Source organism: Bos taurus, chromosome 29, assembly GCF_002263795.3.
Source record: "Bos taurus isolate L1 Dominette 01449 registration number 42190680 breed Hereford chromosome 29, ARS-UCD2.0, whole genome shotgun sequence".
NCBI lineage: Eukaryota > Metazoa > Chordata > Mammalia > Artiodactyla > Bovidae > Bos > Bos taurus.
In genome coordinates this window covers 40,873,217-40,900,899 of record NC_037356.1, presented here as the reverse complement: position 1 = coordinate 40,900,899, position 27,683 = coordinate 40,873,217, and the positions used below count along the sequence as shown (strand labels likewise).

The 27,683-nt window shown below is 51.2% G+C and overlaps 2 protein-coding genes across 5 annotated transcripts in view; one reads left to right on the top strand and one right to left on the bottom strand.

The window, feature by feature from the left end:
- CSKMT (citrate synthase lysine methyltransferase) overlaps positions 1-27,683 on the bottom strand; it is a 427,761-nt gene that overhangs the window by 96,914 nt on the left and 303,164 nt on the right. The window lies entirely within an intron of this gene.
- AHNAK (AHNAK nucleoprotein) overlaps positions 1-27,683 on the top strand; it is a 91,810-nt gene that overhangs the window by 6,576 nt on the left and 57,551 nt on the right. The window contains exons 2-5 of one of the 4 annotated variants that reach the window (XM_024987667.2): positions 3,394-3,489; positions 3,763-3,919; positions 4,343-4,530; positions 5,442-23,248. In XM_024987667.2, coding sequence (XP_024843435.1) covers positions 3,763-3,919; positions 4,343-4,530; positions 5,442-22,403 — 17,307 coding nt within the window. In that variant the 5' untranslated portion in view covers positions 3,394-3,489 and the 3' untranslated portion in view covers positions 22,404-23,248. Of the gene's footprint in view, positions 1-3,389; positions 3,490-3,762; positions 3,920-4,342; positions 4,531-5,441; positions 23,249-27,683 lie in introns of those variants that run through there. The other 3 variants (XM_024987666.2, XM_024987677.2, XM_002699316.7) reach the window with 3 other exon arrangements.

Sequence of the window (27,683 nt, the reverse complement as noted above, 5' to 3'; positions counted from 1 at the left end):
AGGGCAGCTTCGTTCTTCTCTAGCTGCTTCTGGCCTGAATTTCTTGCACTCTGTCCCTGCAGCCTCAGATGTGCGTCCTCTGCCTTGAAGCGGGAGTGTCCCTGCCACGTCACTCCTTTTTTGCCCTCCAGGCAGCCCTCTGCCTTAGAGGGTCTCCACTCTAGCCCTTCCCACCATGAAGGTTGCTGTGAGCTGGTGTCAGGTGCCAGGGGCAGCTGGCAGACCTGGGCGTTCTAGGGCCCCAGCATTCCCCCATTCTCAGGGCTCCAGACCCCACTCTCCCCATCTGTCAATAGCAGGCAGTGCCGTCCCACAGAACTTTCTGCAGTGGTGGCAGTGTTCTGTATTTGGGCTTGTAATATGGTAGCCATGCGTGGCTGTTGAGCTCGTGAAATGTAGTTCCTACAACCTATGGGCTAAATGTTTAATTGAATTTAAGTTAGGGCTTCCCTGGTGGCTCAGATGATAAAGAACCTGCCTGCAATGCAGGAGGACCCAGGTTCAATCCTTGGGTGGGGAGGAGCCCCTGGAGAAGGGAATGGCAACCCACTCCATTATTCTTGCCTGGAGAATCCCACTGATAGAGGAGCCACATGTGGCCTAAGGGTTCTTCCAGCTCCAAGGGCTTTGAGAGCTTCTGACCCCTGAGGAATGTGTAGAATTCCCCAAGGCTCCAAAGACTCTGCTTTGGGCAGCAGCAGGGTGGAGCCCCTAGCCCCCCGGGAAAGTTGGCTTCACCTGACATGTGGGAGAAGAAGGAATGACCCCCTGGGTTTGCTACAGGCCCCAGGGGTGGGGGAGACCACCGGCTGGGATCCAAGTGCAGAAAATAGGCCCTTGCCACTGTGGCCTCGAATCCCCTGTCAGCACCCCTGTGTACTGCCAGGTCAGATGTAAGGGGAGGGGAGGGGAGTCTTGCCTGGCTGTGCCAGGAGGTGAGGCCTGAGCCAGGGCAGGCAGGGTGGTTGGCAGCCCCACCTGACTGGGAAGCCAGCGGGTGCCCCGCCAGGATCAACCTGCAGCCTCTAATCCAGCACCTCCCGTTCTCACAAGCTGTGGTCCCTTCTCCACTCATGATGTCCTTCTCATTAGCCCCTGGGGTGGAGGCATGTGGCTGATCCCCGCTTCTGAGCTTCCCACTTGGGCTTCCGGGGGCTCCGGGCCGGGGGCTCTGGGCCAAGCAGCTGGCAGGGAAGCCCATTGCTTCTTCCTGGAGCCCCAGCCCCTCCGGCACCCAGGGCCCTGGCCCATGAAGCGGGTTTTAGGTGTGACCCTTGGCGTGTCTGGAGCTGTTGCAGCCGCAGTGACTCACTGGGGAAGGAGGGAGGGTGGGGCTGAGATGTGGGCGAGGGTGAGCTTACTGGCTCTCCGCCCCCCTTGCCGGCTGCTGGCTCAGCACCAGGATGCGAGGCTGAAAAAAGGGGCCCTGCTCAAGGAGGAAGAGAGGGTGCCAGCGCACTCAGTGGCTTCGGGGAGCTGCAGAGCCCTTGGGTGGAAGCCTTTTTATTCCCCTCCAGGTCTGGCTCCCCCCTTGTCTGCCGGGCTGGCTACTCAGTGCTGGAGGCTGGGGGAAGGACTGTTGAAGTCCCGGCTTTTGCTGTTTCTCTGTGGGAAGGGTCAGCCGGACTTCGGTAGGAAGGGAGGAGGTGATTGCCCCAGCTGACACCTGTACCAGCAGGCTGCCCGCTGGCCTCTTGGCCGGCACCTGCGCTGACATAAATACCACACGAGAGTACCGGTGGTTGGGGAACAGTGTCTGTGGCTGTCTTCATCGGTATTATGATCTGCCTGACATTGGAAGTCCTACGTGCTCATGAATTTCCATAAATCTTATCCTCAAAGGCAAACTCAGTACCTTCAAGATCCCGTTTAGATTTCATCCCCCCTCCAGAAGGCTCCCAAACCTTCTGGAACATTCTGAGGCCAGATTAGTCACGCCCTGAGCACCTTGCTCATAATTTATATCTGGGACAGGAACTAAATCTTTTTTTTTTTTTTTTTGGCTTTGCCATGTGGCATGTGGGTTAGTTCCTTGATTGGGGCTGGAACTTGGCCCCTTGCATTGGGAGCTCGGAGTCTTAACCACTGGGCCATCAGGGAAGTTCCAGGAACTAGGTCTTTTAACTCTCCATATGTGGCCCGTGGAGTGCGTTTGGAGGATACATCAGTGACGTTAGGTAACAACCTCGCGGAGCGTGTAATTCAGAGCTGGGCTGAGTGCCTCCGTCCCTTGCTGGTTTTCTCTGCAGCGGCCTGTACAATGATACAGGGGCGATCGGTATGCATGTATTAATTGATTGGTTGGCTGATTTCTGGATGTCAGCGGGTTTTCGGCTTTGGGCGAAACTCTCCACGACTTAATAGCGCCCCCTCGCGGTTTCACAGACGTGCTTCTGGGTGGCTGCCGCTGCCATTTTGTGTGGATGGCTGGAGGCTGGAGGCCCGCCTGCTGTCTCCCCGGGTGCCCCCGCAGCCAACAGCTGTAGCTGGAGGGTGTCTTTGCTCCTCACCTATGGGGACCTGGCTCCGGGCCCAGCCGGGGCAGCCCGATGGGCCCTGGCTTGCCACGTGCCTGAGATGGCGCCCCTGGACTGCAGCCTCTCAGGCTTGGGCCAGTGCTGAGGGGCCTGGGGCCTCCATTGCTCAGCCTCTGCCTGTAGCAGGGCCCCTGGAGCTCCAGCTGGCAAGTGTCCCCCTGAACCCAAGGCCGGGTTAGACAGGGTGACCCAGTGTCGCTGACCTTTGGCCAGCACCGGCCCGGCTTGCAGGTTGCCCATGACCCCCAGGGCTGGAGGCTCTGAGGAGGGGGATCTCACACGGGTTATAGCTGCACACCGGATGTGGTGTGTCAAGGGAAGAGTTACAGGCTCAGAGCCCAAGCATGTTGCTCTCTTATGGTGGACCCCGGCCGGCTGGCCTCTCTGAATCTCAGTTTCTCCATCTGCACTGTAGGGCAGTAACATCTCCCTCCTGAAGCTGTTCCAAGGGACCCAGTGAGGATGTGGATTTGGGGAGGCTCCCGTGGGCCAGAGCTTTCCACTCATGCTCTTTCTCCTTCCTTCAGCCCTCATGGGGATCCTTTATTGTCTCCATTTGCACAGATGAGGAAATGGAGGTTCAGAGAAGTTAAGTGATTTGGCCTGGGTCACACAGCTGGCAAGATGCTGTGCCAAGATTGGAATCTGAGTCTGGCCTCTTCCAAAGCTCCTTCCCGTGATCCCAGCCTTGGAGAGTCACGTGTGAACGGAGTTGATGACAGTAGCGGGGTTGGGGTTTTGGTTTGGCCCCAGTGGACAGGACATCCAGCCATCTCTCTTGCAGAGCGGCTGGGGTGGGGCTGCGAGCGAGCCACCTGTTGAGTGAGAACCTGATTGTGACCTTTCCCCTAGACAGTGTGACCGAGATTCCCAAGAGATACCCTGAGGAGAGAAGAGGAAGGAGGGGCGGGCTCCTGGCAAGGCATCCGCTCCTGACCCAAGTCCTGCGAAGGTCAGTAGGAGGGAGGGGAAGGTGAGCGGGTGGGGAGTGGGGAGGGTAGAGACCTGGATGGGGCTGTAGCACGGAGCACGGGGCGGGGAGGGGCTTGGATCGGGGTGAGGGGCTGATTACCTCCGTTGTGGTTGCATCCACTGGCCCATTTCCGATTTGCCCCTTGTGCCTTGGGAGCTTGCCCACAGCAGAAGCCGGCACCTTGGAGACAGTGCCCCACTCCATGGCCTTCCACCCCCACTGCCCTGAGCTCTGTTTCGTTATCCCAAACAGATGGAGAAAGAGGAGGAGACAACCCGGGAGCTGCTGCTGCCCAACTGGCAGGGCAGCGGCTCCCATGGGCTGACCATCACCCAGAGGGATGATGGCGTCTTTGTGCAGGAGGTGATGCAGAACTCCCCTGCGGCCCGCACTGGGGTGGTCAAGGAGGGTGAGTCTTCTCGGGGTGCGGGCTGGGGCTGGGATTAGTGGGGAGGCTGGTGGAGGGGAGGGCAGGGGGCAGCACAAGCGGGTGGGTGGCTGTGGAGTGCCCGGTCTCAGTGGCATCAGGATGGTCGGTACCCAAGCCCTGCCCTCCCCTGCCCACTCTTTGTTGCTTGTTCATTCACAGTCCTCGTGGGAGGCGGTCCTGTGGATTGGAGACGTTGTGCGTCCTCGGTTCTGACTCCACCACCCAGGAGCTTGGCCACTTTGAGCCAATTAGTTGTCCTCCTTGCCTCAGTTCCCTCATCTCTACCATGGGTGTTACCACACTTGTGAATCAGTCCAAGGGCCCAACGCAGAGTGCTGGGTTGTGGGTTGTGTCCCCGAGACTCTGGGTGGTCTTACCCACGTCTTGCTCCTTCCTGCTCAGGGGACCAGATTGTGGGTGCCACCATCTACTTTGACAACCTGCAGTCGGGTGAGGTGACCCAACTGCTGAACACCATGGGCCACCACACCGTTGGCCTGAAGCTGCATCGCAAGGGGGACCGGTCCCCTGAGCCTGGCCAGACCTGGACCCACGAGGTCTTCAGTTCCCACAGCTCTGAAGTGGTTCTGGTGAGTTCCTGGCTGGCCGGCTGCTCCCTGAGCTCCTCTGGCCACTCAGCTCCCTTTCCTGGGCCTCGCTTGTCCTTCCTTGCTTTTCTGTCCCACTCTCTCCCTCTGCTCTGTCGAGCCAGCCTGTTTCTCCTATTCACGTGTGGCCGCTACTGCTGCTAAAAAGTCTTCCGTTGGTCTCCTCAGAGGCCCCTGTGTGTGGGGACCCACTGATCAGTCTGGTCCGGAAGTGCCGGGAGGCAGGCCGGCTGCTTTGCGAGGATCTTTGAAAATTATTTTCTCGGTGCCCAGCTCTGCCTCCCAGACATCATTTTTCTGTTTCCAGAGGCCTGGACTCGTCTGTGAGTCAGAGGCTGGGCAGCGAAGTGCCTGAGGGACGTTTCTCTGCTCCTTCCGATGGCTTGTTTATTTAACAAATAATGAGTCCCTCAAAGTGGAAGTGTTGAGCCCAGCACAACTGGGCTCCACCGATGCTGTCCGAAGGGTCCCTGAGAGGACTCCCCTCTGGATTAAACGAACAAGGCCAGGCAGTTGAGAGCTGAGAACTGAACTAAGTCAGCACAGAGCTGGTCGCCGGGAGGCGTCTGAGAAACTTGATGGGCTGACTTGAATCTAGGATTGGTTGTGAATCCTTCTCCCAGGCCCCAGTGTCTAGGAGTCTACTGTCCCCAGTCTTCCCCATGGCTTTTGCTTGCCAGAGTTTCCCCAAATAATTTGTTTTCTTCCTGTGATGTGGCTGTCAGCCCCTCTCTTTAGCCCCTCATGCTGGGTCCCAGAAGGCTCCATGGCCCTCCCTAACAGTCCCGGCTTCTTTGGGGAGCAGGTGACCGTACTGTCGGCTGGGCTGTGGCCGGGCGTCTGTCACTCACGCAGACTCTGCTGCAACCTGTACGGGGCGTGTGTTTCTGCAGAGCGGGGATGACGAGGAGTACCAGCGCATCTACACCACGAAGATCAAGCCTCGGCTGAAGTCAGAGGATGGAGTGGAAGGGGACGCTGGGGAGACCCAGAGCCGCACCATCACGGTGACCAGGAGGGTCACAGCCTACACTGTGGATGTGACAAGCCGTGAAGGCGCCAAGGACATTGACATCAGCAGCCCAGAGTTCAAGATCAAGATCCCACGGCACGAATTGACCGAAATCTCCACTGTGGATGTGGAGACCCAGCCTGGGAAGACAGTGATCAGACTGCCCTCGGGCTCAGGGGCTGGGTCTCCCACCACAGCCTCCACCGTGGACATCCGAGCAGGGTCCATTTCCACTGCAGGCCCAGAGTTGCCAGGGGCTGGCCACTCGAAGGTCCAGGTTACCGTGCCTGGGGTAAAGGTGGGAAGCCCGGGTGTCAGTGTCAATGCCAAGGGCTTGGACTTGGGTAGCAAAGGAGGGATCCAAGTCCCAGGGGTGGACGTTTCATCCTTTCTTGGGGGCATGGCCGTAGAGGGGCAGGGCCCATCTCTTGACGGGAAAATTAAATTTCCCACCATGAAGGTGCCAAAATTTGGTGTCTCAGTAGGGCCTGAGGGCCAGGCCCCCGAGGCAGGGTTGAGCGTTTCCCCCCCTGAACTCTCCGTGGGGCACAAAGGTGGCAAACCAGGCTTGACTGTTGCTGGAAGCATCCAGACCCCTCAGCCCGAAGTCAGTGCTCCCTCTGCCAATACTGAGGGGCTTGAGGGGAAGTTGAAGGGCCCCCAGATCACTGGGCCATCCGTTGAGGGTGCTCTAGGCCTGAAAGGTGCCAAGCCACAGGGGAGTTTAGGGGTGGACATCTCTGTGCCCCAAACTGAGGGCAGCATCTCTGGCTCCAGGGTGGAAGTTCAAGCTCCTGACACTGACATTCATGGGCCTGGGGGCAAAGTGAATGTGCCCAAGGTGAAGGCCCCCCAGTTCTCTGTATCCGGTTCTAAGGGAGACAGGCCTGGCATTGATGTGACACTGCCCACAGGTGAAGTGACGCTTCCTGGGGTCTCTGGGAATGTCGACCTGCCTGAGGTTGCTTCTGGGGATCTGGAAGGGAAGTTGAAGGGTCCTAAAATCAAGGCTCCTGAAGTGACTATTCAGAAACCTAAAATCTCCATGCAGGATGTGGATCTGAGCCTTGGGTCCTCTAAACTGAAAGGAGACATTAAGGTTTCTGCTCCTGGGGTGAAAGGTGACGTTAAAGGCCCTCAAGTGGCAGTTAAAGGTGCCAAAGTGGACATAGAGACACCCAGCCTAGAGGGAACCGTGACTGGCCCCAAACTTAGTGGTCCTTCTGGGCAAGCAGGAACCTGCAGGATCTCTATGGCAGATGTAGACTTGAACGTGGCTGCACCAAAAGTGAAAGGGGGTGTTGATGTTATGCTTCCAAAAGTAGAGGGGAAAGTCAGTGTCCCTGAAGCTGATGTCAAAGGCCCCAAAGTGGATGTGAGTGCCCCAGATGTGGAAGTTCATGGTCCGGACTGGAATCTGAAAATGCCCAAGATGAAAATGCCCAAGTTCAGCACTCCAGGAGTCAAAGGGGAAGGGCCAGATGTAGATGTGAGTCTCCCCAAAGGTGATGTCAGTATTTCAGGGCCCAAGGTCAATGTGGATGCCCCAAATGTCAATATCGGGGGCCTGGCAGCCAACCTTAAAGGCCCTGATGTTCAGCTGCCTGAAGTGAGTGTCAAGACACCAAAGCTCTCCATGCCTGATGTGGATTTTCATGTGAAAGGCCCCAAAGTAAAAGGAGAGTATGATGTAACAGCACCAAAACTTGAAGGAGAGCTGAAAGGCCCCACAGTGGACATCGTTGTCCCAGATGTGGATGTCCAGGGCCCAGACTGGCACCTGAAGATGCCCAAGATGAAAATGCCCAAGTTCACTGTTCCAGGGTTCAAAGCAGAGGGCCCTGAAGTCAATGTAAACCTGCCTAAGCCTGATGTGGACATTTCTGGGCCCAAGGTAGATGTCAGTGCTCCAGATATGAGTATTGAGGGACCAGAGGGGAAACTGAAAGGACCCAAGTTTAAGATGCCTGAGATGAATATCAAAGCACCAAAGATTTCCATACCAGATGTGGACTTACACTTAAAAGGCCCTAGTGTAAAAGGAGAATATGATGTCACAGTGCCAAAGGTTGAAGGTGAGATTAAGGTTCCTGATGTTGAACTTAAGAGTGCCAAAGTGGACATTGATGCTCCAGATGTGGATGTTCATGGCCCAGACTGGCACCTGAAGATTCCCAAGATGAAAATGCCCAAGTTCAGCATGGCTGGCTTCAAAGGAGAGGGCCCAGAAGTGGATGTGAACCTGCCCAAGACTGACATTGATATTGCTGAACCCAAGCTGGATGTTGAAGGTCCAGATGTGAATATTGAAGGACCTGAAGGAAAGCTAAAGGGTCACAAGTTTAGGATGCCAGAGATGAATATCAAGGCCCCCAAGATCTCCATGCCTGATGTAGATTTGCATGTGAAAGGTCCCAAGGTAAAGGGAGAATATGATGTTACAGTGCCAAAGCTGGAAGGGGACCTGAAGGGGCCCAAAGTAGACCTCAGTGCACCAGATGTTGAAGTTCACGGTCCCGACTGGAACCTGAAGATGCCAAAGATGAAGATGCCCAAATTCACCATGCCCAGCCTTAAAGGAGAGGGCCCAGAATTGGATATGAATCTGCCCAAGGTGGATCTTGACATCTCTGCACCAAAGGTAGATATCAATGCTCCAGATCTGAGCCTTGAAGGGCCAGAAGGAAAGTTGAAAGGCCCCAAGTTTAAGATGCCTGAGATGCACTTCAGAGCTCCTAAGATGACCCTGCCAGATGTTGACATGGATCTTAAAGGACCAAAAATGAAAGGCAGTCTTGATGTGTCTGCACCAAAAATAGAAGGTGAGATGAAAGCTCCAGAGGTGGACATCAAAGGCCCCAAATTAGATGTTAAAGCACCAGATGTGGAAGTTCAGGGTGCAGACTGGAGTCTGAAGATGCCCAAGATGAAAATGCCTAAATTCAGCATGCCCAGCTTCAAAGGCCAGGGCCCAGATGTGGACGTGAACCTGCCCAAGGCTGACATTGACGTCTCTGGGCCAAAGGTGGACATTGAAGCCCCAGATGTGAGCCTTGAGGGGCCTGAAGGAAAGCTCAAGGGTCCTAAGTTTAAGATGCCTGAGATGCACTTCAAGGGCCCCAAGATCTCCATGCCTGATGTGGACTTAAATTTGAAAGGCCCCAAAGTCAAAGGGGATGTGGATGTGTCTGTGCCCAAGATAGAAGGTGAAATGAAAGTGCCAGATGTGGACATCAAAGGCCCCAAAGTGGACGTTGATGTCCCAGATGTGGATGTCAAGGGCCCTGACTGGCACCTGAAGATGCCCAAGGTGAAAATGCCCAAGTTCAGCATGCCTGGCTTCAAAGGAGAGGGCCCTGAGGTGGATGTGAATCTGCCTAAAGCTGATATTGACATCTCTGGACCCAAGGTGGACATTGAAGCCCCAGATGTGAGCCTTGAGGGGCCTGAAGGAAAGCTCAAGGGTCCCAAGTTCAAGATGCCTGAGATGCACTTCAAGGGCCCCAAGATCTCCATGCCTGATGTGGACTTAAACTTGAAAGGCCCCAAAGTCAAAGGAGATGTGGATGTGTCTGTGCCCAAGATAGAAGGTGAAATGAAAGTGCCAGATGTGGACATCAAAGGCCCCAAAGTGGACGTTGATGTCCCAGATGTGGATGTCAAGGGCCCTGACTGGCACCTGAAGATGCCCAAGGTGAAAATGCCCAAGTTCAGCATGCCTGGCTTCAAAGGAGAGGGCCCTGAGGTGGATGTGAATCTGCCTAAAGCTGATATTGACATCTCTGGACCCAAGGTGGACATTGAAGCCCCAGATGTGAGCCTTGAGGGGCCAGAAGGAAAGCTCAAGGGTCCTAAGTTTAAGATGCCTGAGATGCACTTCAAGGGCCCCAAGATCTCCATGCCTGATGTGGACTTAAACTTGAAAGGCCCCAAAGTCAAAGGGGATGTGGATGTGTCTGTGCCCAAGATAGAAGGTGAAATGAAAGTGCCAGATGTGGACATCAAAGGCCCCAAAGTGGACGTTGATGTCCCAGATGTGGATGTCAAGGGCCCTGACTGGCACCTGAAGATGCCCAAGATGAAAATGCCCAAGTTCAGCATGCCTGGCTTCAAAGGAGAGGGCCCTGAGGTGGATGTGAGTCTGCCTAAAGCTGATATTGACATCTCTGGACCCAAGGTGGATATTGAAGCCCCAGATGTGAGCCTTGAGGGTCCAGAAGGAAAGCTCAAAGGTCCCAAGTTCAAGATGCCTGAGATGCACTTCAAGGGCCCCAAGATCTCCATGCCTGATGTGGACTTAAACTTGAAGGGCCCTAAAGTCAAAGGAGATGTGGATGTGTCTGTGCCCAAGATAGAAGGTGAAATGAAAGTGCCAGATGTGGACATCAAAGGCCCCAAAGTGGACATCGATGTCCCTGATGTGGACGTTCAAGGCCCTGACTGGCACCTGAAGATGCCCAAGATGAAAATGCCTAAATTTAGCGTGCCTGGTTTCAAAGGAGAGGGCCCTGAGGTGGATGTGAATCTGCCTAAAGCTGATATTGACATCTCTGGACCCAAGGTGGACATTGAAGCCCCAGATGTGAGTCTCGAGGGGCCAGAAGGAAAGCTCAAGGGTCCTAAGTTTAAGATGCCTGAGATGCACTTCAAAACTCCAAAGATCTCCATGCCTGACATTGATTTAAACCTCAAGGGCCCCACGGTGAAAGGGGATGTGGATGTTTCGCTGCCCAAAGTTGAAGGGGATCTGAAAGGGCCAGATGTGGACATCAAAGGCCCCAAAGTGGATGTTGATATCCCAGACGTAGATGTTCAAGGCCCAGACTGGCACCTGAAGATGCCCAAGATAAAAATGCCCAAATTCAGCATGCCTGGCTTCAAAGGAGAGGGCCCAGAAGTGGATGTGAATCTGCCCAAGGCTGACATAGACGTCTCAGGACCGAAGGTAGATGTTGAAGTTCCAGATGTGAACATTGAAGGTCCCGATGCAAAAGTAAAAGGTCCTAAATTTAAATTGCCAGAAATGAATATAAAGCCTCAGAAGATATCCATGCCAGATGTCAGTTTGCATTTGAAAGGCCCTAAAATGAAAGGAGATTATGACGTTACAGTTCCAAAAGTAGAAGGAGAGATTAAAGCCCCTGATGTTGACATCAAAGGTCCAAAAGTGGACATTAATGCACCAGATGCAGGAGTTCATGGTCCAGACTGGCACCTGAAGATGCCCAAGGTGAAAATGCCCAAGTTTAGCATGCCTGGCTTCAAAGGAGAGGGCCCAGAAGTGGATGTGAACTTGCCCAAGGCTGACATTGACATCTCAGGACCCAAGGTGGACATTGATGCCCCAGATGTAAATATTGAAGGTCCAGAGGGGAAACTAAAGGGTCCCAAATTCAAGATGCCAAGCATGCATATACAGACGCACAAAATCTCTATGCCTGATGTTGGACTTAATCTGAAATCCCCTAAACTTAAAACTGATGTAGATGTTTCTCTTCCTAAAGTGGAAGGAGACTTGAAAGGTCCTGGAATTGATGTGAAAGCCCCCAAAATGGATGTGGATGTTGGTGATATAGATATTGAATGTCCAGAAGGAAAGCTTAAGGGGCCCAAGTTTAAGATGCCCGAGATGCACTTCAAGGCTCCCAAGATCTCCATGCCTGATGTGGACTTAAACTTGAAAGGCCCCAAAGTCAAAGGGGATGTGGATGTGTCTGTGCCCAAGATAGAAGGTGAAATGAAAGTGCCAGATGTGGACATCAAAGGCCCCAAAGTGGACGTTGATGTCCCAGATGTCGATATCAAAGGCCCTGACTGGCACCTGAAGATGCCCAAGGTGAAAATGCCCAAGTTCAGCATGCCTGGCTTCAAAGGAGAGGGCCCTGAGGTGGATGTGAATCTGCCTAAAGCTGATATTGACATCTCTGGACCCAAGGTGGACGTTGAAGCCCCAGATGTGAGTCTTGAGGGGCCAGAAGGAAAATTGAAAGGCTCTAAATTTAAGATGCCTAAGTTGAATATCAAAGCTCCCAAGATCTCCATGCCAGATGTGGACTTGAATTTGAAGGGACCAAAACTGAAAGGAGAGATAGATGTTTCTGTGCCAGAACTAGAAGGTGATCTCAAAGGTCCTCAAGTTGACATCAAAGGTCCCAGTGTAGATGTGGAGGTGCCTGATGTTGATCTGGAGTGTCCTGATGCAAAGTTGAAAGGCCCTAAATTTAAGATGCCTGAGATGCACGTCAAGGCCCCCAAGATCTCCATGCCTGATGTGGACTTACACTTGAAAGGCCCCAAAGTCAAAGGTGATGTGGATGTTTCTGTGCCAAAATTGGAGGGAGATTTGAAAGGCCCCAGTGTGGATGTGGAGGTGCCTGATGTTGATCTGGAGTGTCCTGATGCAAAGTTGAAAGGCCCTAAATTTAAGATGCCTGAGATGCACTTCAAGGCCCCCAAGATCTCCATGCCTGATGTGGACTTACACTTGAAAGGCCCCAAAGTCAAAGGTGATGTGGATGTTTCTGTGCCAAAATTGGAGGGAGATTTGAAAGGCCCCAGTGTGGATGTGGAGGTGCCTGATGTTGATCTGGAGTGTCCTGATGCAAAGTTGAAAGGCCCTAAGTTTAAGATGCCTGAGATGCACTTCAAGGCCCCCAAGATCTCCATGCCTGATGTGGACTTAAACTTGAAGGGCCCCAAAGTCAAAGGGGATGTGGATGTGTCTGTGCCCAAGATAGAAGGTGAAATGAAAGTGCCAGATGTGGACATCAAAGGCCCCAAAGTGGACGTTGATGTCCCAGATGTGGATGTCAAGGGCCCTGACTGGCACCTGAAGATGCCCAAGATGAAAATGCCCAAGTTCAGCATGCCTGGCTTCAAAGGAGAGGGCCCTGAGGTGGATGTGAATCTGCCTAAAGCTGATATTGACATCTCTGGACCCAAGGTGGACATTGAAGCCCCAGATGTGAGCCTTGAGGGGCCAGAAGGAAAGCTCAAGGGTCCTAAGTTTAAGATGCCTGAGATGCACTTCAAGGGCCCCAAGATCTCCATGCCTGATGTGGACTTAAACTTGAAAGGCCCCAAAGTCAAAGGAGATGTGGATGTGTCTGTGCCCAAGATAGAAGGTGAAATGAAAGTGCCAGATGTGGACATCAAAGGCCCCAAAGTGGACATCGATGTCCCTGATGTGGACGTTCAAGGCCCAGACTGGCACCTGAAGATGCCCAAGATGAAAATGCCCAAGTTCAGCATGCCTGGCTTCAAAGGAGAGGGCCCTGAGGTAGATGTGAACTTGCCCAAGGCTGACATTAACATCTCTGGCCCCAAGATGGACATTAAAGGCCCAGATGTTAACCTTGAAGGACCAGAAGGAAAGTTGAAAGGTCCCAAGTTCAAGATGCCAGAGATGAACATCAAAGCCCCCAAGATCTCCATGCCTGACTTTGATTTACACCTGAAAGGCCCCAAGGTGAAAGGAGATGTGGATGTTTCTCTGCCTAAGGTGGAAGGTGACCTAGAGGCCCCTGAAGTTGACATAAAAGGCCCCAAAGTGGATGTTGCTGTCCCAGATGTGGACGTTCATGGCCCAGACTGGCACCTGAAGATGCCCAAGATGAAAATGCCCAAGTTCAGCATGCCTGGCTTCAAAGCAGAGGGCCCAGACATGGACGTGAACTTGCCCAAGGCCGACATTGATGTCTCGGGTCCCAAAGTGGACATTGAAGGCCCTGATGTTCATCTTGAAGGACCAGAAGGAAAGTGGAAAAGCCCAAAGTTTAAAATGCCGGAAATGCATTTTAAAACTCCGAAGATATCCATGCCAGATATTGATCTTAATCTGACAGGTCCAAAGATAAAAGGTGATGTGGATGTCACGTGCCCCAAGGTAGAGGGAGATTTTAAAGGACCTGAAATTGACCTCAAAGGTCCCAAAGTAGACATTGATGTCCCAGATGTGGACGTTCAAGGCCCTGACTGGCACCTGAAGATGCCCAAGATGAAAATGCCCAAGTTCAGCATGCCTGGCTTCAAAGGAGAGGGCCCGGAAGTGGATGTGAACCTGCCCAAGGCTGACATTGATGTGTCAGCACCCAAGGTGGACATTGAAGGCCCTGATGTTAACCTTGAAGGACCAGAAGGAAAGTTGAAAGGTCCCAAGTTCAAGATGCCAGAGATGAACATCAAAGCCCCCAAGATCTCCATGCCTGACTTTGATTTACACCTGAAAGGCCCCAAGGTGAAAGGAGATGTGGATGTTTCTCTGCCTAAGGTGGAAGGTGACCTAGAGGCCCCTGAAGTTGACATAAAAGGCCCCAAAGTGGATGTTGCTGTCCCAGATGTGGACGTTCATGGCCCAGACTGGCACCTGAAGATGCCCAAGATGAAAATGCCCAAGTTCAGCATGCCTGGCTTCAAAGGAGAGGGCCCAGAAGTGGATGTGAACCTGCCTAAAGCTGACATTGACATCTCAGGACCCAAAGTGGACATTGAAGGCCCTGATGTGAGCCTTGAAGGTCCTGAAGGGAAGCTCAAGGGTCCTAAGTTCAAGATGCCAGAGATGAACATCAAAGCCCCCAAGATCTCCATGCCTGACATTGATCTTAACCTGAAGGGCCCCAAAGTGAAGGGAGATGTTGATGTGTCTTTACCAAAAGTGGAAGGTGAGATGAAAGTTCCTGAAGTGGATATTAAAGCCCCCAAGGTGGACATTGATGTCCCAGATGTGGATGTTCATGGCCCAGACTGGCACCTAAAGATGCCCAAGATAAAAATGCCCAAGATCAGCATGCCTGGCTTCAAAGGAGAGGTCCCAGAAGTGGATGTGAACCTGCCCAAGGCTGATATAGACGTCTCCGGACCCAAGGTGGACATTGATGTTCCAGATGTGAACATTGAAGGTCCAGATGCGAAACTGAAGGGTCCCAAGTTCAAGACGCCAGAGATGAACATCAAAGCTCCTAAGATCTCCATGCCAGATCTGGACCTTAATCTTAAAGGCCCTAAAGTGAAAGGAGAGGTGGATGTTTCACTTCCAAATGTAGAAGGTGATTTGAAAGGGCCTTCTCTTGACATCAAAGGGCCAAAGATGGATGTAGATGCACCTGATATTGACATTCATGGCCCAGAAGGCAAATTAAAAGGTCCAAAGCTGAAGATGCCTGACATGCATGTAAACATGCCCAAGATCTCCATGCCAGAAATTGACCTGAATTTGAAGGGCTCAAAACTTAAGGGAGATGTTGATGTTTCTGGGCCCAAATTGGAAGGTGATATTAAAGCTCCCAAGTTGGATATAAAGGGCCCAGAAGTGGACATTCCTGGTCCTAAGCTGAATATTGAAGGAAAGTCAAAGAAATCACGTTTTAAGCTTCCTAAATTTAATTTTTCGGGCTCCAAAGTTCAGACACCTGAGGTAGATGTCAAGGTCAAAAAGCCAGATCTTGACGTAACAGGTCCAAAAGTTGACATTAATGCTCCTGATGTTGAGGTCCAAGGAAAAGTAAAAGGACCCAAGTTCAAAATGCCTTTCCTAAGTATTTCATCTCCTAAAGTGTCAATGCCTGATGTGGAGTTAAATCTGAAAGGTCCTAAAGTCAAAGGAGACTTAGATGTTGCAGGTCCTAATTTAGAAGGTGATCTTAAAGGACCCAAAGTGGATATTAAGGCACCAGAAATTCATCTGGATGCACCTGATGTGGATGTTCATGGTCCAGACTGGAATTTAAAAATGCCCAAGATGAAAATGCCCAAGTTCAGTGTGCCTGGGTTAAAAGCAGAAGGACCAGATATGGCTGTGGATCTGCCGAAAGGCGATATCAACATAGAGGGTCCCAAAATGGACATTGAGGGCCCAGAAGTCAAAGTGGAAGGTCTAGACGGAGGCTTAAAAGGCCCCAAATTCAAGATGCCTGACATAAATATCAAAGCTCCCAAGATCTCCATGCCTGACATTGATTTAAACTTGAAGGGCCCCACGGTGAAAGGTGACGTGGATATCTCTCTGCCCAAAGTTGAAGGTGACCTCAAGGGCCCTGACATTGACATCAAAGGCCCGAAAGTGGACATTGATGTCCCAGATGTGGACGTTCATGGCCCAGACTGGCACCTGAAGATGCCCAAGGTGAAAATGCCCAAGTTCAGCATGCCTGGCTTCAAAGGAGAGGGCCCAGAAGTGGATGTGAATCTGCCCAAGGCTGACATAGACGTCTCCGGACCCAAGGTGGACATTGATGTTCCAGATGTGAACATTGAAGGTCCAGATGCAAAACTGAAGGGCCCCAAGTTCAAGATGCCAGAGATGAACATCAAAGCTCCCAAGATCTCCATGCCTGACATTGACTTAAATCTGAAAGGACCCAAAGTAAAGGGAGATGTGGACATTTCTCTGCCTAAGGTGGAAGGTGACCTCAAGGGCCCTGAAGTTGACATCAAGGGCCCCAAAGTGGACATTGATGTTCCAGATGTGAACATTGAAGGTCCAGATGCAAAACTGAAGGGTCCCAAATTCAAGATGCCAGAGATGAACATCAAAGCTCCCAAGATCTCCATGCCTGACCTTGACTTTAATCTGAAGGGTCCCAAACTGAAGGGTGATGTGGATGTATCTTTGCCAAAAGTAGAAGGTGACCTCAAGGGTCCCGAGGTGGACATCAAGGGCCCAAAAGTAGATGTTGAAACTCCTGATATTAACATTGAAGGTTCAGAGGGGAAATTGAAGGGGCCCAAATTTAAGATGCCAGAGATGCACCTAAAGGCTCCCAAGATCTCCATGCCTGACATTGACTTAAACCTGAAAGGACCCAAAGTGAAGGGGGATGTGGATATTTCTCTGCCTAAGGTGGAAGGTGACCTCAAGGGCCCTGAAGTTGACATCAAAGGTCCCAAAGTGGACATTGATGCTCCAGATGTGGACGTTCAAGGCCCAGACTGGCATCTGAAGATGCCCAAGATGAAAATGCCCAAGTTCAGCATGCCTGGCTTCAAAGGAGAGGGCCCGGAAGTGGATGTGAACCTGCCCAAGGCTGACATTGATGTGTCAGCACCCAAAGTGGACATCGAAGGCCCTGATGTGAGCCTTGAAGGACCAGAAGGAAAGTTGAAAGGTCCCAAGTTCAAGATGCCAGAGATGAACATCAAAGCCCCCAAGATCTCCATGCCTGACTTTGATTTACACCTGAAAGGCCCCAAGGTGAAAGGAGATGTGGATGTTTCTCTGCCTAAGGTGGAAGGTGACCTAAAGGCCCCTGAAGTTGACATCAAAGGCCCCAAAGTGGACATTGATGCTCCAGATGTGAATGTTCATGGTCCAGACTGGCACCTGAAGATGCCCAAGATAAAAATGCCCAAGATTAGCATGCCTGGCTTCAAAGGAGAGGGCCCAGAAGTGGATGTGAACCTGCCTAAAGCTGACATTGACATATCAGGTCCCAAGGTGGACATAGACACTCCCGACATTGATATTCATGGTCCAGAAGGAAAACTGAAGGGTCCCAAGTTTAAAATGCCTGACCTGCACCTCAAGGCACCCAAGATCTCCATGCCTGAAGTTGACCTGAATCTGAAGGGCCCCAAGGTAAAGGGTGATGTGGACGTATCTCTGCCCAAAGTGGAAGGTGACCTCAAGGGCCCTGACGTTGACATCAAAGGCCCGAAAGTGGACATTGATGTCCCAGATGTGGATGTTCATGGCCCAGACTGGCACCTGAAGATGCCCAAGGTGAAAATGCCCAAGTTCAGCATGCCTGGCTTCAAAGGAGAGGGCCCAGAAGTGGACGTGAACCTGCCCAAGGCCGACATAGACATCTCCGGACCCAAGGTGGACATTGATGTTCCAGATGTGAACATTGAAGGTCCAGATGCAAAACTGAAGGGCCCCAAGTTCAAGATGCCAGAGATGAACATCAAAGCTCCCAAGATCTCCATGCCTGACATTGACTTAAATCTGAAAGGACCCAAAGTAAAGGGAGATGTGGACATTTCTCTGCCTAAGGTGGAAGGTGACCTCAAGGGCCCTGAAGTTGACATCAAGGGCCCCAAAGTGGACATTGATGTCCCAGATGTGGATGTTCATGGCCCAGACTGGCACCTGAAGATGCCCAAGATGAAAATGCCCAAGTTCAGCATGCCTGGCTTCAAAGGAGAGGGCCCAGAAGTGGATGTGAACCTGCCCAAAGCCGACATAGACGTCTCCGGACCCAAGGTGGACATTGATGTTCCAGATGTGAACATTGAAGGTCCAGATGCAAAACTGAAGGGCCCCAAGTTCAAAATGCCAGAGATGAACATCAAAGCTCCCAAGATCTCCATGCCTGACCTTGACTTCAACCTGAAGGGTCCCAAAATGAAGGGTGATGTTGATATATCTCTGCCCAAAGTTGAGGGTGATCTCAAGGCTCCTGAGGTGGACATCAAAGGCCCCAAACTGGATATTGATGCTCCTGATATTAGTATTGAAGGCCCAGAAGGAAAACTGAAGGGGCCTAAATTTAAGATGCCAGAGATGAACATTAAAGCCCCGAAGATCTCCATGCCTGACTTTGACTTAAATCTGAAAGGGCCAAATGTAAAGGGTGGTGTGGACCTTTCACTGCCTAAGGTAGAAGGCGATCTGAAAGGGCCAGAGGTGGACATTGAAGGTCCTGAAGGGAAGCTCAAAGGACCCAAATTTAAGATGCCTGATGTCCACTTCAAAACCCCACAAATCTCCATGAGTGACATTGATTTGAACTTGAAAGGACCTAAGATAAAAGGAGATTTGGATACTTCCATCCCTAAATTGGAAGGCGATCTGAAAGGCCCAAAAGTAGATGTTAAAGGCCCTGCGCTGGACATAGACACTCCCGACATTGACATTCATGGTCCAGAAGGAAAACTGAAGGGTCCCAAGTTTAAAATGCCTGACCTGCACCTCAAGGCACCCAAGATCTCCATGCCTGAAGTTGACCTGAATCTGAAGGGCCCCAAGGTAAAGGGTGATGTGGACGTATCTCTGCCCAAAGTGGAAGGTGACCTCAAGGGCCCTGACGTTGACATCAAAGGCCCGAAAGTGGACATTGATGTCCCAGATGTGGATGTTCATGGCCCAGACTGGCACCTGAAGATGCCCAAGGTGAAAATGCCCAAGTTCAGCATGCCTGGCTTCAAAGGAGAGGGCCCAGAAGTGGACGTGAACCTGCCCAAGGCCGACATAGACATCTCCGGACCCAAGGTGGACATTGATGTTCCAGATGTGAACATTGAAGGTCCAGATGCAAAACTGAAGGGCCCCAAGTTCAAGATGCCAGAGATGAACATCAAAGCTCCCAAGATCTCCATGCCTGACATTGACTTAAATCTGAAAGGACCCAAAGTAAAGGGAGATGTGGACATTTCTCTGCCTAAGGTGGAAGGTGACCTCAAGGGCCCTGAAGTTGACATCAAGGGCCCCAAAGTGGACATTGATGTCCCAGATGTGGATGTTCATGGCCCAGACTGGCACCTGAAGATGCCCAAGGTGAAAATGCCCAAGTTCAGCATGCCTGGCTTCAAAGGAGAGGGCCCAGAAGTGGATGTGAACCTGCCCAAAGCCGACATAGACATCTCAGGACCCAAGGTGGACATTGATGTTCCAGATGTGAACATTGAAGGTCCAGATGCAAAACTGAAAGGCCCCAAGTTCAAAATGCCAGAGATAAATATCAAAGCTCCCAAGATTTCCATGCCTGATGTTGACCTGGATTTAAAAGGCTCCTTAGGCAAGGGTGATTTTGATGTATCTGTTCCTAAGATTGAAGGCACTTTCAAAGGCCCAGAAGTAGACCTTAAAGGTCCAAGTCTAGATGTTGAAGGCCCTGATGCCAAACTCAGTGGCCCACGTTTGAAGATGCCATCACTGGATATTTCTGCTCCTAAAGTAACTGCTCCTGACATTGATTTGCATCTCAAGACACCCAAAATTGGAATTTCTGGTCCCAAATTAGAAGGTGGTGAACTGGACCTCAAGGGACCCAAAGTTGATTTAGAAGCTCCAAGCTTAGATGTACACGTGGAGAGCCCAGATGTTAACATTGAAGGGCCAGATGTAAAAATTCCCAAATTTAAGAAACCCAAGTTTGGGTTTGGGGCAAAAAGCCCCAAAGCTGACTTCAAGTCACCTATACTTGATGTGACAGTTCCTGAGGCAGAGCTGAACGTTGAGGCTCCTGACATTAGTGTTGGTGGCAAGGGCAAGAAAAGTAAGTTTAAAATGCCAAAAATTCACATGAGTGGGCCTAAAATGAAGGCCAAGAAGCAAGGATTTGATTTGAATGCTCCTGGGGGTGAAATTGATGCCAGTCTCAAGTCTCCCGACATAGATGTCAATGTTGCGGGGCCCGACGCCTCACTGAAAGTTGACGTGAAATCTCCCAAGACCAAGAAACCTATGTTTGGGAAAATGTACTTCCCAGATGTAGAATTTGACATTAAATCTTCTAAATTTAAAGCTGAGGCATCTCTCCCTAGCCCCAAAATAGGGGGTGAAATCCAGGCGCCTGATCTGGATATTTCTTCACCAGGGATTAATGTGGAAGGTCCTGACATCAAGCTGAAGGCTCCCAAGATCAAGGCACCAGGTGTCGATGTCTCAGGGCCAAAGATAGAGGGCGACTTGAAAGGCCCCAGGGTGCAGGCAAACCTGGATGCACCTGACGTCAACATTGAAGGCCCAGATGCTAAAGTCAAAGCACCATCATTCGGCATTTCTGCCCCTCAAGTATCCATCCCTGATGTGAATGTTAGCTTGAAAGGACCAAAGATAAAGGGTGATGTCCCCAGTGTGGGACTGGAAGGACCAGATGTAGATCTGCAAGGTCCGGAATCGAAAATTAAGTTCCCTAAGTTTTCGATGCCCAAAATCGGCATCCCTGGTGTGAAAGTGGACGGTGGGGGAGCTGAGGTCCAGCTACCTTCTCTTGAAGGAGGCTTGAACGCACCAGACGTCAAGCTTGAAGGGCCTGATGTGTCTCTCAAGGGGCCAAAAGTAGACTTGCCATCAGTGAACCTCTCTACGCCAAAAATCTCTGGACCTGACCTTGACCTGAACTTGAAAGGACCAAGTTTGAAGGGAGATATGGATGTATCTGTTCCCAGCATGAGGGTACATGCCCCTGGGTTTGACCTCAGAGGTGCCGGTGGAAAGGTGAAGGTAGAAGGTGATGGAGTGAAGGTGCCTGGAATCGATGCCACAGCAGCGCTTGACATTGGTGTGCCAGATGTGACCCTGAAAGGACCAAGCCTGCAGGGCGACCTGGCCGTCTCTGGTGACATCAAGTGTCCCTCGGTATCAGTAGGTGCTCCTGATCTAAGCTTGGAGGCACCTGAGGGTGGTATTAAACTTCCCAAGATGAAGCTGCCCCAGTTTGGCATCTCCGCTCCAGGGTCTGATGTGGACATCAACGTCAAGGGGCCTCAGGTGACTGGAGAACTCAAGGGGCCTGGCATGGACGTGAACCTCGGAGGCCTGAACCTGAAAGGGCCTCAGATCTCTGGCCCTCAGATCTCAGTGCCGGATGTGGACTTGAGCTTGGAAGGACCAAAAGTAAAAGGCAGCCTCGGGGCCGGTGGTGAGATGAAAGGCCCCACGGTCGGTCTTCCGGGCATCAGTGTTCAAGGCCTGGAAGGAAGCCTCCAAGTGCCCGGGATGAAGTCATCTGGATGTGATGTGGCGCTGCCAGGTGTGAATGTGAAACTCCCAACCGGGCAGATTTCTGGTCCTGAAATCAAAGGTGACCTGAAAGGTTCAGGGATAGGTTTCCGTGGAGCTGCTCCTGACATTGACGTGAAAGGGCCTTCATTGAATGTGGCATCTCCTGAGTCAGATTTCGGTGTCAGCTTGAAGGGCCCGAAAATCAAAGGAGGCATGGATGTTTCAGGGGGTGTCAGTGCCCCAGATATCAGCCTAGGTGAAGGGCACGTGAACGTCAAAGGTTCCGGTGGGGAGTGGAAAGGACCCCAGCTCTCCTCTGCTCTCAACCTGGATGCACCTGCGTTTGCTGGAGGACTTCATTTCTCAGGACCAAAGGTAGAAGGAGGTGTCAAAGGAGGCCAGGTTGGACTTCAGGGTCCTGGACTGAGCGTGTCTGGGCCTCAAGGTCACTTGGAAAGTGGATCTGGAAAAGTAACATTCCCCAAGATGAAGATCCCCAAGTTCACCTTCTCTGGCCGGGAGCTGGTGGGCAGAGAAGTCGGGGTGGATATTAACTTCCCTAAAGTGGAGGCCAGTATCCAGTCTGGTGCTGGAGAGGGCGAGTGGGAAGAATCTGATGTAAAACTTAAAAAGTCCAAAATCAAGATGCCCAAGTTCACCTTCTCCAAACCTAAAGGGAAAGCTGGCGTGGCCGGCTCACCAGAAGCATCCGTTTCGGGCTCCAAAGGTGACCTGAAGAGCTCCAAGGCCAGTCTGGGTTCCCTGGAAGGCGAGGCCGAAGTCGACACATCTTCACCCAAAGGCAAATTCTCCTTATTCAAAAGCAAGAAGCCAAGCCACCGCTCAAATTCCTTCAGTGACGAAAGGGAGCACTCTGCCCCTACCACCCCCACGGGGACTTTGGAGTTCGAGGGTGGGGAGGTGGCGCTGGAAGGCGGGAAAGTCAAAGGGAAACACGGCAAGCTGAAATTTGGTACCTTTGGTGGATTGGGGTCAAAGAGCAAAGGTCATTATGAGGTGACTGGGAGCGATGATGAGGCAGGCAAGTTACAGGGGAGTGGAGTGTCCTCATCCTCTAAGAAGTCCCGACTGTCGTCTTCTTCTAGCAACGACAGTGGGACTAAGGTTGGCATCCAGCTTCCCGAGGTGGAGCTGACAGTTTCCACAAAGAAAGAGTAGCCGGCCTCTGTGTGTGTATATATCTGTATAGAACTCCATCAGCCTTGGTTGTGTTTGTATATAAACTCCAAAGAGAAACACGCCAACAGCCTCAGCGACAATGCAAAGATCTGGCCTCTGCCAGGGGCAAGTGCTGAAAAGCCAGCTGCCTTTAGGCTCCTCCCGGAGCTTTACAGATAGGTTCCAAGTTCTTCGTCCAGCCCATGTGCAAAATCAGCAGTATTTGCCTTCAGATTTCAGTTTTTTGTTTTGTTTTCTTTTTTGCATTGAATGCTGAGAGCTCCTGTTTACTAAGCCAGCTTTTGTGTTTATTATCTTCATTTTTACTGAACATTGTTAGTGTTGGGATCATGGAAACCCACTTTTTTCATTGTAATGACTTTTGGGGGCTTTTGTTAGTAAGGGTGGGGTGGGGTAGAAGGCAGTAGAGGGGAGCCAGACCTTTTTCTCCTACAATTGGGTCTACTCAAGCAGCAAACACCCAAAGAGGGCTGAGAGGAGCTAGCCGGTGGGGTGTGTGGGTGTTTCTAGAACTGTGTATCATTGCTTTTTGTTTCCCCAGGGGTGGCGGTCGGTCCCAGCCTGTTCGGTGCTCACGGGGGAGAGGGAATTAGAATCTTTTTGTAAATTAGGCCACCCACTTGCTCCACACGAGGGCCTTTCATTCTGTGTGTTGTAAGAGAAATGTTTTCTTCGTGATCGCCACGTTCCTGATATTAGTTCTGATTTCCTTTAACAAATGTTATTGTGATTAAGAAAATTTCCAGCACTTTAATGGCAAATTAATTGAGAATGTAAGAAAATTGATGCTGTCAAGGGCAAATAAAGCTGTTTATTAACCCGGATATCCTGTGCCTTTGCGTTCTGTGTTGGGAGGATGAGGCCTGGGGAGGCTGCAGGCCCAGTCCTGAGAGGTCAGACTGGGTCCACTGAGTGGCGTTGCTGGTTGCAATAGTGGGTAGTGGGAGGGATTCTTTGCTTCTTGATTCTCACAGGGAGGCTGTTTGCACCACCACTGAGAAATCGAGAGAGGCTGGGCATGTTGGCAGCCCAAAGCTCAGGACCTGCCCGCCAATTTGGCATCCTCAGATAGGAATATACCATACAGAAATGATTCAGACGTAAATGGATAAAAAGGCCTGTTAGAGTGACAGAAAAGGACCTGGCCGTGGGTCACAGGCCTGCCCGCGCTTCCTGGCTTGGCTGCAGGTTTGCTGACTGGCCTCATTACCTGCCATCCTGGGCCTCAGTATCCTCTCATTTGAAATAAGGGCGCTGATCTCATGTCACATATCTTTATGATTCCTTCTAGGCCATGTGAGGGCTAAACTTTATGAAAAATGTCTTCTGACAAAAGCCCCCCCCCTCCTTTTCTTTTTGGTTACGCCATGCAGCATTGTGGGATCTTAGTCCCCTGACCAGGGATCAGATCCGTGCCCCCTCCATTGGGAGCACAGAGTCTTAAGCACTGGGCCACCAGGGAATTCCAAAAGGTCCCTTTTGATTTCTAGTTCTGTGGACAATGCATGGTGGGTGGAGGAGCCTCCTAGAAACTGGTTCCTGACGTCTGTCATTGCTGGGCAGAGGGCAGTGCCTTCTTAGACCGAAACGATCGAACCAAGCTCAGCCCCGTGGCCATGTCTCAGCATTTCCATCTTACCGCCAGCGGAGGCAGCTCTGTTCCTCTCCGGTCATCCCCCGAGTCGAGATGCCAGCTCCCACCCCTCCACCCTCTCCAGAGCCAGTTTGTCTGTGGGTCTCTGTGCAGAGCAGTGGGGTCTCCTGCCCCGAGTGAACTCCACCTGCCCTTGTTTGGATTGCAAATGGGCCTCAGCCAGCTTCATCCATTCACACCTCAGCCAGCAGAGTCTGTGTCCTTGGCAGGGGGGTACGGTTTGGAGCTCAAGGGTGAGTCTAGGTTTTGGAAAGGATAGGTGATAAGGGAGGCACTTGATTGCCTGTGGTTTTTAAATTTTTTATTTTTTTAATAAGTATTGCTGATTAACAATGTCGTGTTACTTTCAAGTGTACAGCAATGTGATTCGGTTATATACATGTATTCTTCAGATTCTTTTCCCTTATAGGTTATTACAAAATGTTGAGTATAGTTCCCTGTGCTATACATTAGGTTCTTATTGGTTATCTATTTTATATGTAATAGTGTACATCTGTCCATCTCAAACTCCTAATTTATCCCTCCCCTCCGTGGCTTTTTTAAAGCTGCTTTTGTGAACTGGGGAAGAGTTTCCTCACCAGTTAAAACAGGGATAGCATCCGCAGGACCAGAGTCTATTCAGGTATTTGGGGTGTCTGCTGTGCAGGGACACCACATTTAGGCGTGTAGCATTCATGTCACAGCTGTGTTTGTTTATTGGGAGCACGAGGGTGGGCACGGAGTCCTAGAGAGGCAGGTGTGAGCCCTTGCAGGCACGCAAACGTTAGAATGTGCATACCCGCCTACATGCATTTGTCTTCTAACTGGGTCTGGGCATCCCACAAAGGTGCTTCTTACAACCACAGCTCAAAGCTCAATTCTCAATCCTTCCTCCATTCTCAAGCTGACATAGGTGTTGGGATGGGACAGAGTGTGCATGCTCCCTGAGATATGTGGCCCTGGTGTTGAGAGAGGTTAAGTGGCTGACAGTGTGGTCCCCTTGTGTACACAGCCAGGGGGCAGCTCACTGGGATGCTGGAAAATCTCCCAGGCAGAACTAAGCAGGTTGTCTAATAATATAGCAATTAAAAAAAAAAATTCTTTTTTTTTTCGCTTGAGGAAGGGGTGATGTAGGCTAGGGTGGCCCTCATTGTCCATTCACTCAGCAAGTAGTTTTTGAGCATTATGTGGTTAGGTGTTGTCCCAGCCCCACCTGGTCTCAGAATCCTCCTCTGCCAACCTCCACAGACCTAATGCTGTCATGGATGTGGGACACTGGTCTGCTCTGAACACTGGAAATATACACACTTGTAAGCAAGGCTTCTACCAGGGATGATACGGGTGATGGTGATGGGGCCTGGACTTTCAGGGAGAGATGTTATTGGCTGGGACAGTCAGGGGTGGTGAGTCAGATGGATGATGAACATGGCAGTGGGCCAATCAAAGGTGAGAAACTTCTCAGCCACCCTCCTCCCACATCAGGCCCAGGGTGGAGGCAGTAGTGGCCCCAGGACAGGATCCGTCCCCTCTGCAGTGACCCTGACCACAGGCGAGGGGGCATGTAGGAGGTGCCAGGGGCTGGAGAAGCACGCGGAGGGCCCATCCCAGCGGACTTTTCTTGGCTTGTCCTGCCCCACCACTCTGAGTTCCCCCTTCGCTCTGTTCTTCTCACCTCACCATTTACCCCTGCCCTCTCTCAGTCCCTGACGGGGATGGTCCAAGGTATTCCCCAAAGTCCTTCGGGGCCCAGATCCAGGAGGTCTTAACACTCTGCAGTCCCAGTGCCGGCATTCAAGGCCAGGAGTGGCCTCAGGAGACCTGGAGGGGGTGGGCCTGGGCTCCTCAGGGTCCTTGGTTGGAGCTCCAGGGCTGAGTCACAGCCCGGGGCTTGCAGCCTGTCAGTGCGCCTGGCTTTAGGCAGTGTGACTGACTGTGGATGTGGCTCAGGGGACACTTGGAAAGTTCATTTATTTTGAAACACATCCCATGCTCACAAAAGACAGTAAATATTTTTCAGCCACTCAAACTCATTTCTGTATGTGTCAGGGTCCCTCCCGGAAATGTAGTTGAAGATAGTTCAGCTACAGAGACTTTAATGGGGACTCTTTATGCAGTAGTGGGCCAGGACCAAGAAGACAACAAGGGGTGTGAGACCCCCAGGGGCAGCAGGAGGCTGGTAACCCCCAGGTTACCCCTGGACCTGAAGGGGCCCGGGAAGAGATGGTGTTCCTGGAATCCAGTCATGCAGGACCACAGCATCTGCCAGAACCGCCTGCAGGGAGAAGCAGGAAGAAACACCCTGAGTTTCTCCCTGATGGTTGCTCGTGCTGGAGGGGAAGCCAGCCCAGTGTCACAGGTAGAGCAATCAGCCTCCTGGAGGCACAGAGTGAGGCAGAGATGCAGGGAGAAAGGGTCTGAGGGTGGAGGGCCAGATAGAGAACAGCCAGGACAATGTCTTCGTCCTCATTTTTCTGTTTGGCGAGTTTGACTTTCCATATATTGAGATTTCTTTGAATAGCCACAATTATGTGGGATACATCTAAGATATGATCATAAAATACTATGACCATTTTTGTTTTGAGCACACACAGTTATATTTCGGAGACACTGTACTTCTGTGAAAATTTTACTGTTAAGAATGTTTTAGTCCTCTGTCTTTAGGAATTGCTCTCAACATCACTTGTGCATTTAAAAAATACCAGTTTCCTTGGAGAAGTACAAATCTTCCTCTCTTGAGGGCTGCAAATAGCCAAAGGGCCTGGAAGATACTCCAGGGCTCCTAGGACAGAATACTGAAAAGATTCTGGGAGTCAGTAGGATTCTCCATGACCCTGAAGAAATGAAGCCCCCCCCACCTTGAGCCTCAGTTTCCTTATTTGTAACGTGGATAAGGCATATATTCTCTAAGGCCCTTGCCAGTTCCAAGAGTCTCTGATCTTAACAGAAGCAAGGCTGGTTAATTACGTGGATAGGGCTGTTTGGGGTCAAAAGCAAAGCATGATTATCATGTAGTGCAACTAATTTTCCCATGTGACCAGTAAATAGTCTCAAACGTTTTGAGCAACAGCACTGTTGAAATACTGCTATGTTTCCAGTGTCCCAAAGCCAAAGTACTGCACCCCCAAGACTCTGCATGTTGCTGGCACATGTGTCTCGTTTCTTGAGTCCCGTCTTAGCTCTCTGGCATTGCGCTTTAGCTGTGATGTGAGAGGTGCAGCTAAGCATGTGACTGATTTTTTTTTAAGTGGATTTATTCACTTTAAACCTATACAGAAATTGCAAGAATGACACAGTGAATATCCATATAACTGAGACTTCCCTGGCCGTCCAGTGGTTAAGACTCTGGGCTTCCACTGCAGGGGACATGGTTTTGATTCCTGGTTGGGGGAACTAAAGATCCCACATGGCACAGTGCAGCCACACACACACACAAATATATCCATATAACTTTCACTTAATTTCCCAGTTTCACCTTGTTGGTTTTAATCTCTCTCTCTCTCTCTCTTTAGATGTTATAATTATCATTGTATCTGCTGACTCATTTGAAAGTGAATTGCAAACACCATGATCCTTGATTCCTAAGCCCTTCAGCATGTATGGACATTCTCTTACATAACAGTATCAGA